This window comes from Coregonus clupeaformis, chromosome 8 (genome assembly GCF_020615455.1).
Source record: "Coregonus clupeaformis isolate EN_2021a chromosome 8, ASM2061545v1, whole genome shotgun sequence".
NCBI lineage: Eukaryota > Metazoa > Chordata > Actinopteri > Salmoniformes > Salmonidae > Coregonus > Coregonus clupeaformis.
The window spans coordinates 22527350-22544368 of NC_059199.1; the positions used below are offsets into that span (position 1 = coordinate 22527350).

The 17019-nt window shown below is 43.2% G+C and overlaps 1 protein-coding gene across 11 annotated transcripts in view; it reads right to left on the reverse strand.

Annotated features, from left to right (window-relative positions):
* The window catches only part of si:ch211-200p22.4 (phosphatidylinositol-binding clathrin assembly protein), a 55908-nt gene that overhangs the window by 12744 nt on the left and 26145 nt on the right, over positions 1 to 17019 (reverse strand). For 5 of the 11 annotated variants that reach the window (XM_041882628.1, XM_041882627.1, XM_041882623.1 and 2 more), the window contains exons 3-11: positions 7874 to 7949; positions 7571 to 7673; positions 6122 to 6215; positions 5826 to 5937; positions 5294 to 5400; positions 3790 to 3831; positions 3281 to 3301; positions 1621 to 1706; positions 1270 to 1399 (exon numbers count right to left, since the gene is read on the reverse strand). In XM_041882628.1, the coding sequence (XP_041738562.1) occupies positions 1270 to 1399; positions 1621 to 1706; positions 3281 to 3301; positions 3790 to 3831; positions 5294 to 5400; positions 5826 to 5937; positions 6122 to 6215; positions 7571 to 7673; positions 7874 to 7949 (771 nt within the window). The remainder of the gene's footprint in view (positions 1 to 1269; positions 1400 to 1620; positions 1707 to 3280; positions 3302 to 3789; positions 3832 to 5293; positions 5401 to 5825; positions 5938 to 6121; positions 6216 to 7570; positions 7674 to 7873; positions 7950 to 17019) is intronic. The other 6 variants (XM_041882629.1, XM_041882620.1, XM_041882619.1 and 3 more) reach the window with 5 other exon arrangements.

Genomic DNA, 17019 nt, shown 5'->3' on the forward strand with positions numbered 1-17019 from the left:
CTGTGTAAGGGCTATTTGACCAAGAAGGAGAGTGATGAGTGCTGCACAATCCCCTGATCTCAACCAAACTGAGATGGTTTGGGATGAGTCGGACTGCAGAGTGAAGGAAAAGCAGCCAACAAGTGCTCAGCATATGTGGGAACTCCTTCAAGACTGTTGGAAAAGCATTCTAGGTGAAGCTGGTTGAGAGAATGCCAAGAGCGTGCAAAGATGTCATCAAGGCAAAGGGTGGCTATTTGAAGAATCTCAAATATAAAGTATATTTTGATTTGTTTAACACTTTTTTAGTTACTACATGATTCCATGTGTGTTATTTCATAGTTTTGATGTCTTCACTATTATTCTACAATGTAAAAAATAGTAAAAATAAAGAAAAACCCTTGAATGAGTAGGTGTGTGCAAACTTTTGACTGGTACTGTACTCCGTTTGTAAAGTGGTGTAATTTCTCACATAAAGCTGAGACATAAAAACGGTGTTTTCCGCAATTACATTCGAAAATGTTGCTAAACTATCAGTATGCTTGCGCTTCTCTCCCCCCACGCCACGGGGGTAGTGGGAGTGAGAGCCAGAAGCGAAAAGGCAGATACTTTCATTGCAGGAAGCAGGTTAATGCACATTACTGTTGACCAAATAATGATTTTCTAACCCAGAAAAATCAGCAGGAACATTGTGTAGCCTAATCACCAAAATGTATTTGGTAAGAGGGCAATGTCGGTGTCAGTAAATGTCGGTTTATCGTCCCAACTCTAGTTAGTGTTGTTGTCTATCAAATTATAGGCTGCCTTGCGCTTTCCTCTGGCAATGGTCCGAACCACACTGGCACACGCACATTACGTATACACACAGAGGCGCACATATGGTTGAATAGCTCTCCAACATCTTGCAAATGTGCCTAGAGTATTGTTTGATGTTCAATAGTTTAAAATTTTTTGTCTGGGTAGCAACAATTAAGCACAATATAACGGAAACACTTTAGTCATCACCGTCACATTTTGTAAGACCTTTGAAAACTGAACTTAAGACATTTAAAGATTTAAATCAGAAATTAATGTAAGACCTTTTAAGGGCACGTGGACACCCTGTTTTCAGGCAGTTAAATCTGAATATGAAGGGTGTTGTGTCATTTTGTGTAGAAGTGTAATTTGTTGTAACGATGTAGTAACATATTTAACTCCCCCTGTCCACCAGTGTAGTGGTGGTTAGGGTAGCTGTGTAAAATTATGCATCGGTGTAGTATCATTTTATGTATTAGTGTAATGGTGTGTTACCTGTACCTTGAGGGCCTGCAGTCTGGCCTGCTCCTCCTCTAGGGCCTGCTGTCTCTCCTTCTCGTCCATGCGGCTGAAGGACATGCCTGTACTGGACAGAGACGACACCGCACTGGACAGGGTGGATGCTCTATGGTGGGGGCAGAGAATTGTAGAGAGGTTATAGGAGAGTTGTGTGTAGGTGTGTGACACCGAGTTGGACAGGGAGGGAGAGCGAGGAGTGGACAGAGGCGAGAAGAGAGGTATTAGGAGGAGACAAGTTTTACAGTAAGATAACTAGGTGTGCTACTTTAACAGCTTTTACGGTAAAGTATATCACCAAGTGTTAGTTGTGTCTAGCCAGTCCAGTACCTGGTATCAGCGGTGAGTTCCTTGGTCTTCTTCCCCTCCAGAGAGGCTAGGTGCTGCTCCAGAGCCTCCAGGAGACTACTAGGAGCCTGGAAGGAGGAGAGGGGGAGAAATAGATGAGGGGAGGGGGGTGAGAGACAGAACCAGCTCTTCCTCTCTTTCATATGACATGACGCACTCATTCACCTCTTTACACGGCACACACATTGATAAACACACGCACGCACACACATTGATAAACACACGCACGCACACACATTGATAAACACACGCACACATGGTTGTTAGTCCCAGAGGTCGACCCACAATGAATCACTTTCCCAGAATAGAACAACTAAGTCTTCGGCCCAAATGGCACCCTATTCCCTTCGTAGTGCACTACATTTGACAAGGGCCCATAGGGCACTATATAGGGAATAGGGCGCTCAGTATTAGTAGGTTAATAATAACACGTTTTGGGAAACAGAAAAACGAGGAGAGAACGGAATAGAGGAGTGGAAGGAACGGAGTAGAGGTTGTTGAGAAACATGCAGACACATCACATTCTGTCCTGTCTGGTTCATACCAACATCTAAACAACATCCTGAGAGGGCATAGCCTAGTTGGGCAAGGCTGGTGCTCTGCCTTTTACTAAGGGTACGTCCCAAATGGCACCCTACGCACAAGTAGTGCACTATAGAGAGAGAGTCGGGTGCCATTTGAGACACATTCCAAGAGAAAATTCATTCAAATGGGAGGTTGCGTACCAAATGGCACCTTATTCCCTGTGTAGTGCATCACTTTTGACTGGAGCCCTATGTGACATCAACGTGACAGATCTATGGGGCTGTTGTCAAAAGTAGACCATCTTTAGATTGTTTAGAAACCAAATCAGACGTCAATAATATTAGCACAGACACACACACTATTCTATTCCCTCTTACAAAAAAAGCACAGAAGTTAGAACAGACTGAGCACAGAACTCTGACTGAACCCTGTACATATTCCCCAAACATTCCACCAGACACACAGAGAGGAAAGAAAGCGAGAGAGAGAACAAAGGAGCAAAGTAATAGAAAAGGGGGGAATAGTTTTTTTCCTTTTTGATCACTAGTCTTCCCCCGACAATCTTTCAAGATGTTTCAAAACCAGATCTGTTACGTTTGAAGAAAGAAATCTTTTGATTCCATAGCTACGACTATGATGATGCGTTAATGCATAGCATACATATACATTCATGTAATAATCAGGGGGTCAAATATAGTTTAAATGAATACGTCAAAAATCCCTAAAATGCTTTCTTTATCATAGGCCTATGTCTGAATGGTGGGAGGAGGAGAGGATACGTTTCCCATAATTCATTCATATGGTTGACCTTTTTCGCCACTCGGGGCCAAAGTGTGTCTGTCTACATGTGTGCACGTGCGTGTAAGAGGGGGCAAGGCTACATGCGTGCATGTGAGGGGGCGAAGGCTACATGCAAACCCAGGTGGGTAGGTCAAAATGCCAGAGAGCACAAGCTATGGTGAGTCAACAATTTGTAACTCAGTATATACTGTATGGGGAGGGGAGATGCAGTATAATAGTTTCAAGTTTGAATGTCACGTGCACTAGTACAGTGAAATGTCTTTAAGGGTAGGGATGCTAGGGTTAAAAGCATTACAATAAGTAACCCACCACCTACAATGCATGATCCTTTAATGGTCTGTGGAGGAGAATGATAAAGGAACTATTTTAAATGGTATACTGGGAATGGGAATTATGTTTCATTCAAAATCCAATATTTAATTTTGCATCACTATCGAGCTTGATGCCTTAAGTTATTGGTATTTATATAGCCAGTAAAGTACTTTCTTTACAAGTGCCTATTTGGGCCTACATTGTCAATACTCCATTGAAAAATAAATACTAAATCGATTGAACCAACAGATTCCTAGGGAAAGTAGAAGACGAAGTTAGAAGACATGGTTACTTGTTAAGAGTTTGACAAAGAGAAAGATGAGTGAATGATTTAGTGAGTACAGAGAAAAGAGCGAGAGCAAGTGAGAGGAGAGAGGGAGTGAATATGTACAGTAAGAAAGAGGCTGACGGCTGTAACATGAATGAATGGATGGATAGACAGATGAATCAATGGAGGGATGAAAGCATGTAGGTGGAGCCAGAAGAGAGAAAGAGATGGAAATGTACACTGACCTGTGAGAGATCGGGGATATCGCCCTGATCTATTCCAACTTGCTGTTGTCACAAACACCCAACGGAAAACAAACAAACGGGCCAACGGAAAAAACAACAGGGGGATAAGAAAAAATAAAATAAAATAAATAAAAGGAATCATTACTTCCATGCAGTGACTACTGTGGGTGCGTCCCAATAACCTCTCCTTCTTCCTGAAGTGTGCACTCGTACACCACTCCACAAAAATGTATACGCATTAGATTGGTGTAGGCATGGGCTGAAGCGCGTTTCCATATACCAGTCATTTCCCTTCAAATCCATGAAGGGAATCCAACAAGTGCACACTTCGTGAGAAAGAAGAGATTATTGGGACGCAACCTCTGTACACAACGTAAACACAACGGAAATAAACAAGGGTCTCCATCAAACATGCTGACAACTGGATCGATGAATATGATTGGACAATGTTGAGTGTCTTGTGATTGACCAATGAGAGACGAGACATGGTGTGGGTGTGGCAAATGAATGGTGAGCAATTGAACAGACATTTAAAAAGCCCAAAAACAACATTGAAATAATGTGAGGCTGGAGCCCAAAACAACATTGGAACAGTGAAAGTTTACACACCCATTGCACAGGCTTAATATTAAATGAGAAAATGTATTAAATTGGATTACTCCACATTTTCAAAGTGAAAGAAATATTATCGAACATTTTCCAATTTAATACAAAATTAGATGTATTGATTGCTTGGTGGATGCACCTTTGGCAGCCATTACAGCTGTGAATAAGTTTGAATAAGTTTCTACCAACTTTGCACAACTGTTAGGGCATCATATATCCATTGATTTTGTCATAATTGCAAATGCTCAGTAAATTTGGTTGAGAATCTGATGGACAGCAATCTTTAAACCTTGTCTCTGATTTACAAGTACATTTAAATCAGGACCGAGACTGTGTGTGTGAGTATAGAGAGAGAGAGGGTGGGTGTGTGTGCCTGTATGATGTCTATGTTTATGTGTGTGGGTGAGATTATGTAATACAAGATATAATCAAGAAGCATAACTATTCAAATCATTTCATTCAGTTTCATTGGCTCCAAGTGCCAGGAAAGTTTCCAACATATATTTAGGGAAACACATTAGCATGCATGATGCCCTGTGTCACATAGCAACATTCCAGCACGAGTCGATATGACAAAAACAACCTACAGACAACTTCCTCATACATGATTTCATCTTTGTCTAAGAATGCTACACGTGACATAAAAATATAATAGGGTATGTCCCGGCAGGCTATGTGTTTTGACTTGCCTTAAAAGGGCAAAAAAGAGATACAAGTAAATAAGTTAAAGTATGTACACTGAGTATACCAAACATTAGGAACACCTTCCTAATATTAAGTTGCGCACCCACCCACAGTTGTGTCAAGTTGTCTGGATGTCCTTTGGGTGGTGGACCATTCTTGATACACACGGGAAACTGTTGAGCGTGTGTGTCCGCGTGCATGCAGGTGTGTGTACCTCTGCTACTTTGAGAAACTCTGACAGCTTGGTCATCCTGTAGAGGAACTTCTTATAGATGTCCAATGCGTCTTTACACTGACCCTTCTTCATATCAAAATATTTCTCTGAGAGAGAGAAAGTGACAGAGAGAAAGTGTGAGAGAGAGCGAAAAAGAATGCGAGAAAAGGACAGAGAATGAGTGAGAAGAGGAGAGTACAAAGAAGCCATTAGTAGAGAGTGATAGGAGACAGAGGAACACTTAGCACTTCAAAAATACATCTCAACCTGTCAAAAGACACTCAGCCACAGCCGCCTATAAAAACACTGTACAGGGCATTCACTGTCTGAGGCTAACATCACATAATTAATCATATCAAATTGATACAATAACCTTGTGCTATGCCCTGGAAGAACCCACATAATATGAATAGGATAACACCCATAGAATTAGAATGAACCATTCTATTATACTATGATAATACCCACCAGTCCCAATAGTCCTGACCCAGGAGGTTGGAGGATCTAAATCTGATTCTAGACCAGTCCTTACCCAGTAGGTTGATGACGCCCTCGTTGTAGGCAGCAAACAGACGGATGGAGTCCTTGAACAGCAGCATAAAGGCTGAGTTGATCACCCCGTTAGTTAACTCATTAGGGTTGGCCTGGACAGAGGGTGGAAGAGAGGCATTTAAAAAAATAAAATAAAATCTCAACCTCTAAAGAACATCAATAACTTAAACATTTCATCTCACACCTGACACCCATGTCCACCATTGGAAACGCACACATTCCATTGAATACACACACGCCTCCTCTATACGCACAAACACACACACACCCTGTTACCTGGAAGTCTAGCAGTGCGTCTAGTTGGTTCTGGATTATAGGAAGGGTCTTTATGAGCTTCTCTATGTTCATGGTACGCATCACACCGTCAATCCTGGAACATACACACACACCAACATTTTTCACTTAGTCTTTCTCTTTCTAGAATAAAAAACTGGATTAGCTGGTTCTGACGGGTTGCTAAGGAATATTTTACCCGAATCACACTATAGAACCAACCTGAAACGTCCTAAGCTGCTTGGATACTTTCTTTTCACATTTTCCTTTCCAGCACGTTCCAGGAACTATGGTGGTTGTGGAACCAGGCCAGCCAAGGACAGTGTGAAATACAGTACCAGTCAAAAGTTCTTTATTTTTACATTGTAGAATAATAGTGAAGACATCAAAACTATGAAATAACACATATGGAATCATGTAGTAACCAAAAAAGTGTTAAACAAATTTCAATCCTCTCCTCCATTTCAATTAACAGGTTTGCCTTCTTAAAAGTTAATTTGTGGAATTGATTTCCTTCTTAATGCGTTTGAGCCAATCAGTTGTGTTGTGACAAGGTAGGGGGGTATACAGAAGATAGCCCTATTTGGTAAAAGACCAAGTCCATATTATGGCAAGAACAGCTCAAATAAGCAAAGAGAAACGACAGTCCATCATTACTTTAAGACATGAAGGTCATTTCAAGAACTTTGAAAGTTTCTTCAAGTGCAGTCGCTAAAACTATCAAGCTCTATGATGAAACTGGCTCTCATGAGGACTGACACAGGAATGGAAGACCCAGAGTTACCTCAGCTGCAGAGGATAAGTTCATTAGAGTTACCAGCCTCAGAAATTGCAGCCCAAATAAATGCTTCACAGAGTTCAACTAACAGACACATCTCAACATCAACTGTTCAGAGGGGACTGTGTGAATCAGGCCTTCATGGTCGAATTGCTGCAAAGAAACCACTACTAAAGGACACCAATAAGAAGAAGAGACTTGCTTGGGCCAAGAAACACGAGCAATGGACATTAGACCGATGGAAATTTGTCCAAATGTGAGATTTATGGTTCCAACCGCCGTGTCTTTGTGAGATGCGGTGTGGGTGAACGGATGATCCCCGCATGTGTATTTCCCACCATAAAGAATGGAGGAGGTGGTGTGATGGTGTGGGTGTACTTTGCTGGTGACACTGTCAGTGATTTATTTCGAATTCAAGGCACACTTAACCAGCATGGCTACCACAGCATTCTGCAGCGATACGCCATCCCATCTGGTTTGGGCTTAGTGGGACTATAATTTGTTTTTCAACAGAACAATGACCCAACACCTCCAGGCTGTGTAAGGGTTATTTTACCAAGAAGGAAAGTTTTGATGTGTTCACTATTATTCTACAATGTAAAAAAAATAGTACAAATAAAGAAAACCTTTGACTGGTACTGTAGACTAGATGTATGAAATATTGTGCATCCTACCCTCTCTTCATCTTGGTAAAGTCCACAGCCACCAGCCTGTAAGACATGGCCTTCTCATTCAGATAGCGGCTGTACCGACGGATGAATGTAGACATGTCATAACCTGGGAGGGAGAGAAAGGAAGGAGAGAGAGAGAGAGACGAGACTTTGAACCATCCTCATTTGACAAAAACACCACAGAACCCCCCCCAGTAAAACCTTCCCCCACCCCACTAAAAACAAAAGGAGAGAATCTGAGACCAAAGCAGTGTGTGTCTAATCATGCGCTAGTATTGTATGAGTTTGTTTTAAGATATACCATACCTTGCAAAGCACCTTTGTCCAAGAAGTTGTTCAAGTTGAAGAGGGTGTTTCTAGAGGCCAGGTACTGGATGAGACGCTGAGGAGAGAAAAACAGAGAGAAAGAATGGAAGAAAAAATTAAAAGATAAGCCATAAGTCTCAGGTCAGATAAATAAGCAATTCCTGACTAAACAGGGTCGGAATAATCCCATACACTGCCCCAAATGGCACCCTATTCCCCATGTAGTGCGCTAATTTTGACCAGGGCCCCATAGGGCTCTTGCTAAAAGTAGTGCACTATATAGGGAACAGGGTACAATTTGGGATAAATCCCATCTTGTGTAATATCAACATGGTCTAGATTCAATTGGCAGGGATGAGGGACCCACACACAAACACTCTGTCTGGCCTCTTCCTCAGTGATGGGAATTCCCAGAAAGAGGAGCGTTCTGCTGAGACATCAGCAGGCCTGAACGTGGACATTCCTGGCTGACGATCCCCATATAGGCTGGTGTTCCCAGTTCTAACGGAGCATCTCAGAATGCGGGGGATTCACGCTACACTAGCTGACACGCTTTCCATTATCTGTCACACTGCCGTGACAGAGAGAGCACACATACTAAAAAAAAACAGACACCCCACACACACACACAACTAGCAGGCTTTCTTGTGTTCTCCCACTTAGGAGTCAAGAGAAGAAATCGAGAGAGAAAAACTCAATTTACTTTTAGAAAGAGGAAGGGGGAAACAATGTCTTGGTGATTTGGAACTCTCCGAAGAAAACATTAAATGAAGGAAGGAAAACTAACATCCATCATATTCTCTCTTCAGCATTTCTCAGGGTAGGGAGGAAGAGCAGTTGTCATGATTATTTTTTTAAGGACTGGTTTAAGAGCCAATAAAATGTGCTCTGCAGATTGTATGTGTGTGTGTGTGTGTGGCTGGCTAAGCATTTGGCCAGCGGCAAAGTTAACTTTTAAAGTATTGGGCCAGGCAGTTCAACTTCTTAACCCCCTTCTGCATCCCAAATGGCACCCTATTCCCTATTAAGTGCAATACTTTTGACCAGAGCTCATAGGGTGCCATTTGGGACGTACACCTGAGTGGTTGTTTTTGGGGACATTTGGTCTCTATATTGCAGTGGAGAATGTGGCGTGTGTCAAACAAGGCTAAAACAGGTCAGTTCACACAGACAAACAGGCAGAGAGAGAGAGCGAGCGAGTGAGCGAGAAAAAAAGCGAGAGCAAGATAGATCGAGAGTAGAGCCCGACCGATATTGTCGGCTCACCGATACTAAATCGGCCGATATTGGCCTTCTAATGCTATATCGTATCAGCCGATAACTCTACCGATATAAAATGGGAATCTCATGCTTATCTGAACTCTTGCAGCCATTCTCATGATGTGTCATTATTGTCACAATGTATGAATAGTTATTGGACAATTGCTTTTGGATGGCAATTTCTTGAGAATTCAGTGTGGAAAAATGACACTCATTTACCGCTGTAAGAGCACAGAGTGTACAAAACATTAAGAACACCTTCCCCCCCCTTTTGCCCTCAGACCAACCTCAATTTGTCGGAGCATGAACTCTACAGTGTCGAAAGCGTTCCACAAGGATGCTGGCCCATATTGACTCCAACGCTTCCCACAGTTGAGTCAAGTTGGCTGGGATGTCCTTTGGTTGGTGGACCATTCTTGATACACATGGGAAACTGTTAAGTGCAAAAATCCCAGCAGCGTTCCAGTTCTTGACACAAACCGGTGTGCCTTGCACCTACTACCATACCCCTGTTCAAAGGCACTTCAATCTTTTGTCTTGCCCATTCACCCTCTGAATGGCACACATACACAGTCCATGTCTCAATTATCTCAAGGCTTAAAAATTATTCTTTACCCAGTCTCCTCCCCTTCATTTACACGGATTTAAGTGGATTTAACAGGTGACATCAGTAAGGGATTATAGCTTTCACCTGGATTTGCTGCTCCCAAAAAACATCAATTGGGCTCAGAGAGAGAGAGCAAGAGCGAGAGGAAAGAGAGACAGAGTACAGCAGGACCACACAGACTTGCTTATTTCACACAATAGGCCAGACCATGAGAGCATTCATTTACTCATATCAAATGGGTTGAATAGTTCCAAATTAAATCAAGACGACTTGAATATAGGAAATCAGAGTAAAGTTGAGACATGAGAACATGCATGTACTGCCATAGACTGCAGATAAAGATGGATTCAGAGGAGAGGAGAAACAAGCTGAGCAGCAGTCTGCTAGCCCATCAAATAATTAATGTTAGCATAACGGTCGACTATGTCAGAGAAAAACCCCATCTATTATTAATAAATCTACTGAATCTTCACTGAGAAAGCTCTAAAGCTCCTCCAAACTGTCTTTCTCTAGCTCTCCTCCAACCACACTCTCACTCTGTCTATCTCCCACTGTTTGTCTCTTGGGGTAAATCCCCAAACTTGAGGGTCTTCTTTGCTTCCTCCCTACCCCTGTGTCCTTTTCACACCCCTACACTTACAAGTTAGTGAGACTCAAAAGGCATTGCATTGGCTGCTTACATTTACGTCATTTAGCAGACGCTCTTATCCAGAGTGACTTACAGTTAGTGCATACATGTTGTTTTTTTGGTTTTTTTTATACTGGCCCCCCGTGGGAAACGAACCCACAACCCTGGCGTTGCAAACGCAATGCTTTAACAACTGAGCTACCTCCCTGCCGGCCATTCCCTCCCCTACCCTAGACGACGCTGGGCCAATTGTGCGCCGCCCCAGAGATAGTGTAAAAGAGATGGAGGAAAAAAGAGTGGGGTAGATCTAAAGAAAAAAGAGGGAAACAGAGTGGTGGTAGAGAGTGAGACGGAGGGTGCGGATAGGGAAAGAGATGGACAGCTTTTATAAATAATTTGTTCACCGGACGGTGCGACAAGGTGTGTGTGTGTGTGTGTAGTAGTGACAGGGGAGTAATGGTGCGTGGGCTCCTGCTGTCACAAAGCAGAACTACCGTTGATCTGTACGACGACAAACAGCCACTCACACGTTGGTAGATGGATCTGTACAAGAGGGTAAATGATGCAGCCAAACATTATGACTCACCGTTTGTGATGCTGATTTACACCACTACACACCTTTATCTACCCCCCTATAGAATACCAAGCAACGGCCCATTTACTCTTGAAGAATTACTCTGTAGCAAAGAGAGCCACCTATAGAAATGGTGAGAGGGAGCAAACCGTGCCGATAGGATATGTAGTGCAATTCTCACGATTCTCGATGTATTGCGATTCGATACTGTGATTTTATTGCGATTCGATGTTCCAAACATATTGCTCACCATGTCTGCTGCAGAGGGACAAGAGAGAGCCATGAGAAAAGTTTTGATCAGTCATGGAAATAAGTGCTGAAAGAATGTTGGCTCACCATTTAAAAAGAAGATGGAGAACAAGCTAGAGAAGGAGAAATACTGGAGTTATGGAGCAGGTACAGACGACTAGCGCTAGCTAACATTAACTACCTAGCAAAAAAAATGTGGGCCCCCCCATCACTAGTGAAAGTGCTGTGAGTGTGTGGGGAAACCAAATGTACTCCCCTCACATAACTAATCGAAATATCTGTATGCAGGAACCTAGTGCTGGAATACAGCGCTGCACTTTTGACTTCTACAACTTGCAGAACAACACTAATCAAAAGTCTCCACTGTATGTGCGTGGACCTCCTGCTGGGCCGAGCTAGCCTGGAGCCTAAAGGCATCCACATGCTTCCCAGCAGAAACAGTTTGGTAGAGTTCGTGCATATATTATAGTGACATTGTGACGTTTTTGTTCGTTTTGGACTTCGGTGAGGGTTTTTTCGGCTGTTCGGGCACAACATTTCTTTTCTGGAGGCAAGCTGAAGTTCGGAGCCGAAGGTCAGTGATTGGTCAACAGTAAAGATTCTTCAATAAAGTCTTTGTCACGACTCGTTTTCATGCAATTTTTTTGATTAAAAAATATACTGCACCAAACATCTTATATAATAATGATAATATTATGCCATTTAGCAGACGCTTTTATCCAAAGCGACTTACAGTCATGCGTGCATATTTTTTTAGGTATGGGTGGTCCCGGGGATCAAACCCACTACCCTGGCATTACAAGTGCCATGCTCTACCAATTGAGCTACAGAGGACCACAATGTAAAATTACGCTTTCTTCAGATCTCTTCAGCAAAAACATTTAAATAAATTACAGATTTCTTTGGTTACACTACATGACCAAAAGTATGTGGATACCTGCTCGTCGAACATCAAATTCCAAAATCATGGGCATTAATATGGAGTTGGTCCCCCTTTTGCTGCTAGAACAGCATCAACGCTTCTGGGAAGGCATTCCACTAGATGTTGGAAAATTGCTGCATGGACTTGCTTCCATTCAGCCACAAGAGCATTAGTGAGGTCGGGCACTGATGTTGGGCGATTAGGCCAGGCTAGCAGACGGCGTTCCAATTCATCCCAAAGGTGTTCGATGGGGTTGAGGTCAGGGTTCTGTGCAGGCCAGTCAAGTTCTTCCACACCGATCTCGACAAACCATTTCTGTATGGACATCGCATTGTGCACGGGGGGGATTGTCATGCTGAAACAGGAAAGGGCCTTCCCCAAACTGTTGCCACAAAGTTGGAAGCACAGAATTGTCTAGAATGTCATTGTATGCTGTAGCGTTAAGATTTCCCTTCACTGGAACTAAGGGGCCTAGCCAGAACCACGAAAAACAGCCCCAGAACATTATTCCTCCTTCACCAAACTGTACAGTTGGCACTAGGCATTGGGACAGGTAGCGTTCTCCTGGCATCCGCCAAACCCAGATTCGTCCGTCAAACTGCCAGATAGTGAAGCGTGATTCATCACCCCAGAGAACGCGTTTCCAATGCTCCAGAGTCTAATGGCGGCGAGCTTTACACCACTCCAGCTGACGCTTGGCATTCTCGGCCATGGATATCAGTTTCATGAAGCTCCCGACGAACAGTTATTGTGCTGACGTTGCTTCCAGAGGCAGTTTGGAACTCGGTAGTGAGTGTTGCAACCGAGGATAGACCATTTTTATGCACTACGCGCTTCAGCACTCGGTGGTCCCGATCTGTGTGCTTGTGGGGCCTACCACTTCGCGGCTGAGCCGTTGCTGCTCCTAAACGTTTTCACTTCACAATAACAGCACTTACAGTTGACCGTGGCAGCTCTAACAGGGTAGAAATATGCCGAACTGACCTGTTGGAAAGGTGGCATCCTATGACAGTGCCACGTTGAAAGTCACTGAGCTCTTCAGTAAGGCAATTCTACTGCCAATGTTGGTCTCTGGAGATTGCATGGCTGTGTGCTTGATTATATACACCTGTCAGCAACGGGTGTGGCCGAAATAGCCGAATCCACTAACATGAAGGGGTGTCCACATACTTTTGCATATATAGTGTATCTTAACCGAACTGAAGCATGCTGATGCCTTAAGAGACATATTTGTGCTACACAGATAAGGATATCCTGTTGACTAATCATTCCTGTACACCCCACACCACTTTGTGTCCACCCTACCATTCAGTATGCAATATGCGCAAGGTCACTAGATGATTGTGCTTGGTGACCTCCATTAGAGTCAGTCTGACCCTACACACACAATAGATTCTCAGAGCTCTCCTCCATCTCCCCTCTGACAACACTCACTGTCAGCACTTTTCTACAGCACTTTTTTTACACTCTCCCTCCTATCTCTTCCTCTCTCTCACCATCTCTACCTTCCTCACTCACTGTTCCTCTGTCTCACTCTTTTCGATCTCTCCCCTTCAATCAATTCCCTCACAATATGTCCCTTTCTCTCTCCTCCATTCATTCCCTCATCTCTTTCCACCTCCCTCCTTCACTTCTATCCCATCCTTTTCTCCATTTCTCCTCCATTCACTCCCTCCCCCAATCACTCCGAGGGTTATTAGTAGTATTGACAACACTCTTCCAGTGCCGTCACTGAGGCAGATTGGTCCATTCAGTATCTGGGACAGCAGGGAGGTGACTCATATAGTGTTAGTATATAACATGCGCACACTACTTTATCTTTCCCTCAGTAAATACGCACATTCACAACGCCCCCCTCTCTCAAGGTGGGAGACAGGAGCATGTGCTTAGCATCAGCACTTTATTAGTGTCCTCCCTCCTGCACAGCCAGCCATGGTTCTCGGTCTCTGGGTCTGACTCTGTCCTGCTCATTGTCATATGCTTCCTGTAATATGTTTGTTTTGGTACAAAGGGGTCTGTCTACACTCGCCACACACACAGGAGACGACTGGGACAAACACTCTCAGGGGACTGTACACACACCCCACTAGCCTTGGTAGCAGTGTGTGCACGTGTGTGTGTGTACATACATTTCCGTGCACAACAGGAAAACACCCTTGATCTAATAAGATATTGACTGCACCTTAATTCGGCATGACAACACATTCCCCAAAGAATGCATGGGGACTGTTTCTTGGCTGAGCTTTATAGAGAAAACCTCAGGGGGGGGGGGGGAGAGACAGAGAGACAGAACGTGAGAGATAGAGGGAAAGAAAAAAAGAGAGCGAGATGAAGAAAGAGAAACTTGGCAGGTTAGAGAAAAGAGCAGTAGAACTTCTAAATCGGCTACCATAACATCAATGCCCTTTCAATGAACAAATAGCCTAGAGGAAATGTCAGAATTTTAAGGTAGGTTATTTCATGACTGAATTGCATATCACAAATATTCAACCAAAACTTTTTAAATACCTGGTTGCATACCCATTCTTGCCTTAGCATTTACTGGTAGATATCTTAACTTGGAACATCTTTCCTCCTGCCTTCCTACCCCTACCGCTGTCGACCTTCGGTAAACTACTCCACGCAACAAATCAGCTGTTTGGTGGGGGCCATTGACGGGGATGATCAACTGGCCCAGAGGGTTTCCAAAACGTCCCCAGCCCAGAGTGTCACTCAACCCAAAGCTTGATTTCTGAGTCGCGCTCATGACATGCGGCACTTTGGGGTGGCCACCTGTCTCAATCAATGAGAAGATTTGAAATAGAAAAGATGGCGGCGTACACATTGTTGGATTACTTCATGGAGTAAAACATTTAATTTTATTTAATACCAGAGCATTTAGTCAATTCAAACGAACCACCTGCAACAGAATATGTGATCGGAGTTGAGTGGTCGGAAACCCCTTCCATCGCTCACTGAGCGGTCTTTGCGAAACGCTCTGCCCGCTCCAAAAAAAATTAACAAAATAATAATAATTAAAATAAAATAAATCAGCAGGCTATCGTAAGAAGCTTTAACATTTCAACAACATGTCGTAGGCTATTTAAGAAGGACCTACCTGATGATATGTGGCCGCTGTGTTAAAAAACAAACTTGCTTTTTCTATTGATGATCAGATACTTCAGTTGTAACTGTGGCTCTGTTGTGCTCACATTTTACAGTTGATAGACCCATTTGGCACTGTTACAAATTTATATTGCCCAATGATTGATTGATTGATTGAGATAGTGAGGGAAAAAAGTATTTGATCCCCTGCTGATTTTGTACGTTCGCCCACTGACAAAGACAGGATCAGTCTATAATTTTAATGGTAGGTTTATTTGAACAATGAGAGACAGAATAACAACAAAATACTGTCAAACATGTTATAAATTTATTTGCATTTTAATTAGGGAAATAAGTATTTGACCCCTCTGCAAAACATGACTTAGTACTTGGTGGCAAAACCCTTGTTGGCAATCACAGAGGTCAGACGTTTCTTGTAGTTGGCCACCAGGTTTGCACACATCTCAGGAGGGATTTTGTCCCACTCCTCTTTGTAGATCTTCTCCAAGTCATTAAGGTTTTGAGGCTGACGTTTGGCCTTTCCGAACCTTCAGCTCCCCTCCACAGATTTTCTATGGGATTAAGGTCTGGAGACTGGCTAGGCCACTCCAGGACCTTAATGTGCTTCTTCTTGAGCCACTCCTTTGTTGCCTTGGCCGTGTGTTTTGGGTCATTGTCATGCTGGAATACCCATCCACGACCCATTTCCAATGCCCTGGCTGAGGGAAGGAGGTTCTCACCCAAGATTTTACGGTACATGGCCCCGTCCAACGTCCCTTTGATGCGGTGAAGTTGTCCTGTCCCCTTAGCAGAAAAACACCCAAAAGCATAATGTTTCCACCTCCATGTTTGACGGTGGGAATGGTGTTCTTGGGGTCATAGGCAGCATTCCTCCTCCTCCAAACACGGCGAGTTGAGTTGATGCCAAAGAGCTCCATTTTGGTCTCATCTGACCACAATACTTTCACCCAGTTCTCCTCTGAATCATTCAGATGTTCATGGGCAAACTTCAGACGGCCCTGTATATGTGCTTTCTTGAGCAGGGGGACCTTGCGGGCGCTGCAGGATTTCAGTAATTCACGGCGTAGTGTGTTACCAATTGTTTTCTTGGTGACTATGGTCCCAGCTGCCTTGAGATCATTGATAAGATCCTCCTGTGTAGTTCTGGGCTGATTACTCACCGTTCTCATGATCATTGCAACTCCATGAGGTGAGATCATGCAATGAGCCCCAGGCCGAGGGAGATTGACAGTTATTTTGTGTTTCTTCCATTTGCGAATAAATCGCACCAACTGTTGTCACCTTCTCACCGAGCTGCTTGGCGATGGTCTTGTAGCCCATTCCAGCCTTGTGTAGGTCTACAATCTTGTCCCTGACATCCTTGGAGAGCTCTTTGGTCTTGGCCATGGTGGAGAGTTTGGAATCTGATTGAAGATTTCTGGCTCCCAAGTGTCTTTTATACAGGTAACAAACTGAGATTAGGAGCACTCCCTTTAAGAGTGTGCTCCTAATCTCAGCTCGTTACCTGTATAAAAAGACACCTGGGAGCCAGAAATCTTTCTGATTGAGAGGGGGTCAAATACTTATTTCCCTCATTAAAATGCAAATAAATGTATAACATTTTTGACATGCGTTTTTCTGGATTTTTTTATTGTTATTCTGTCTCTCACTGTTCAAATAAACCTACCATTAAAATTATAGACTGATCATTTCTTTGTCAGTGGGAAAACGTACAAAATCAGCAGGGGATCAAATACTTTTTTCCCTCACTGTGTATATATATATATATATATATATATATATATATATATATATATATATA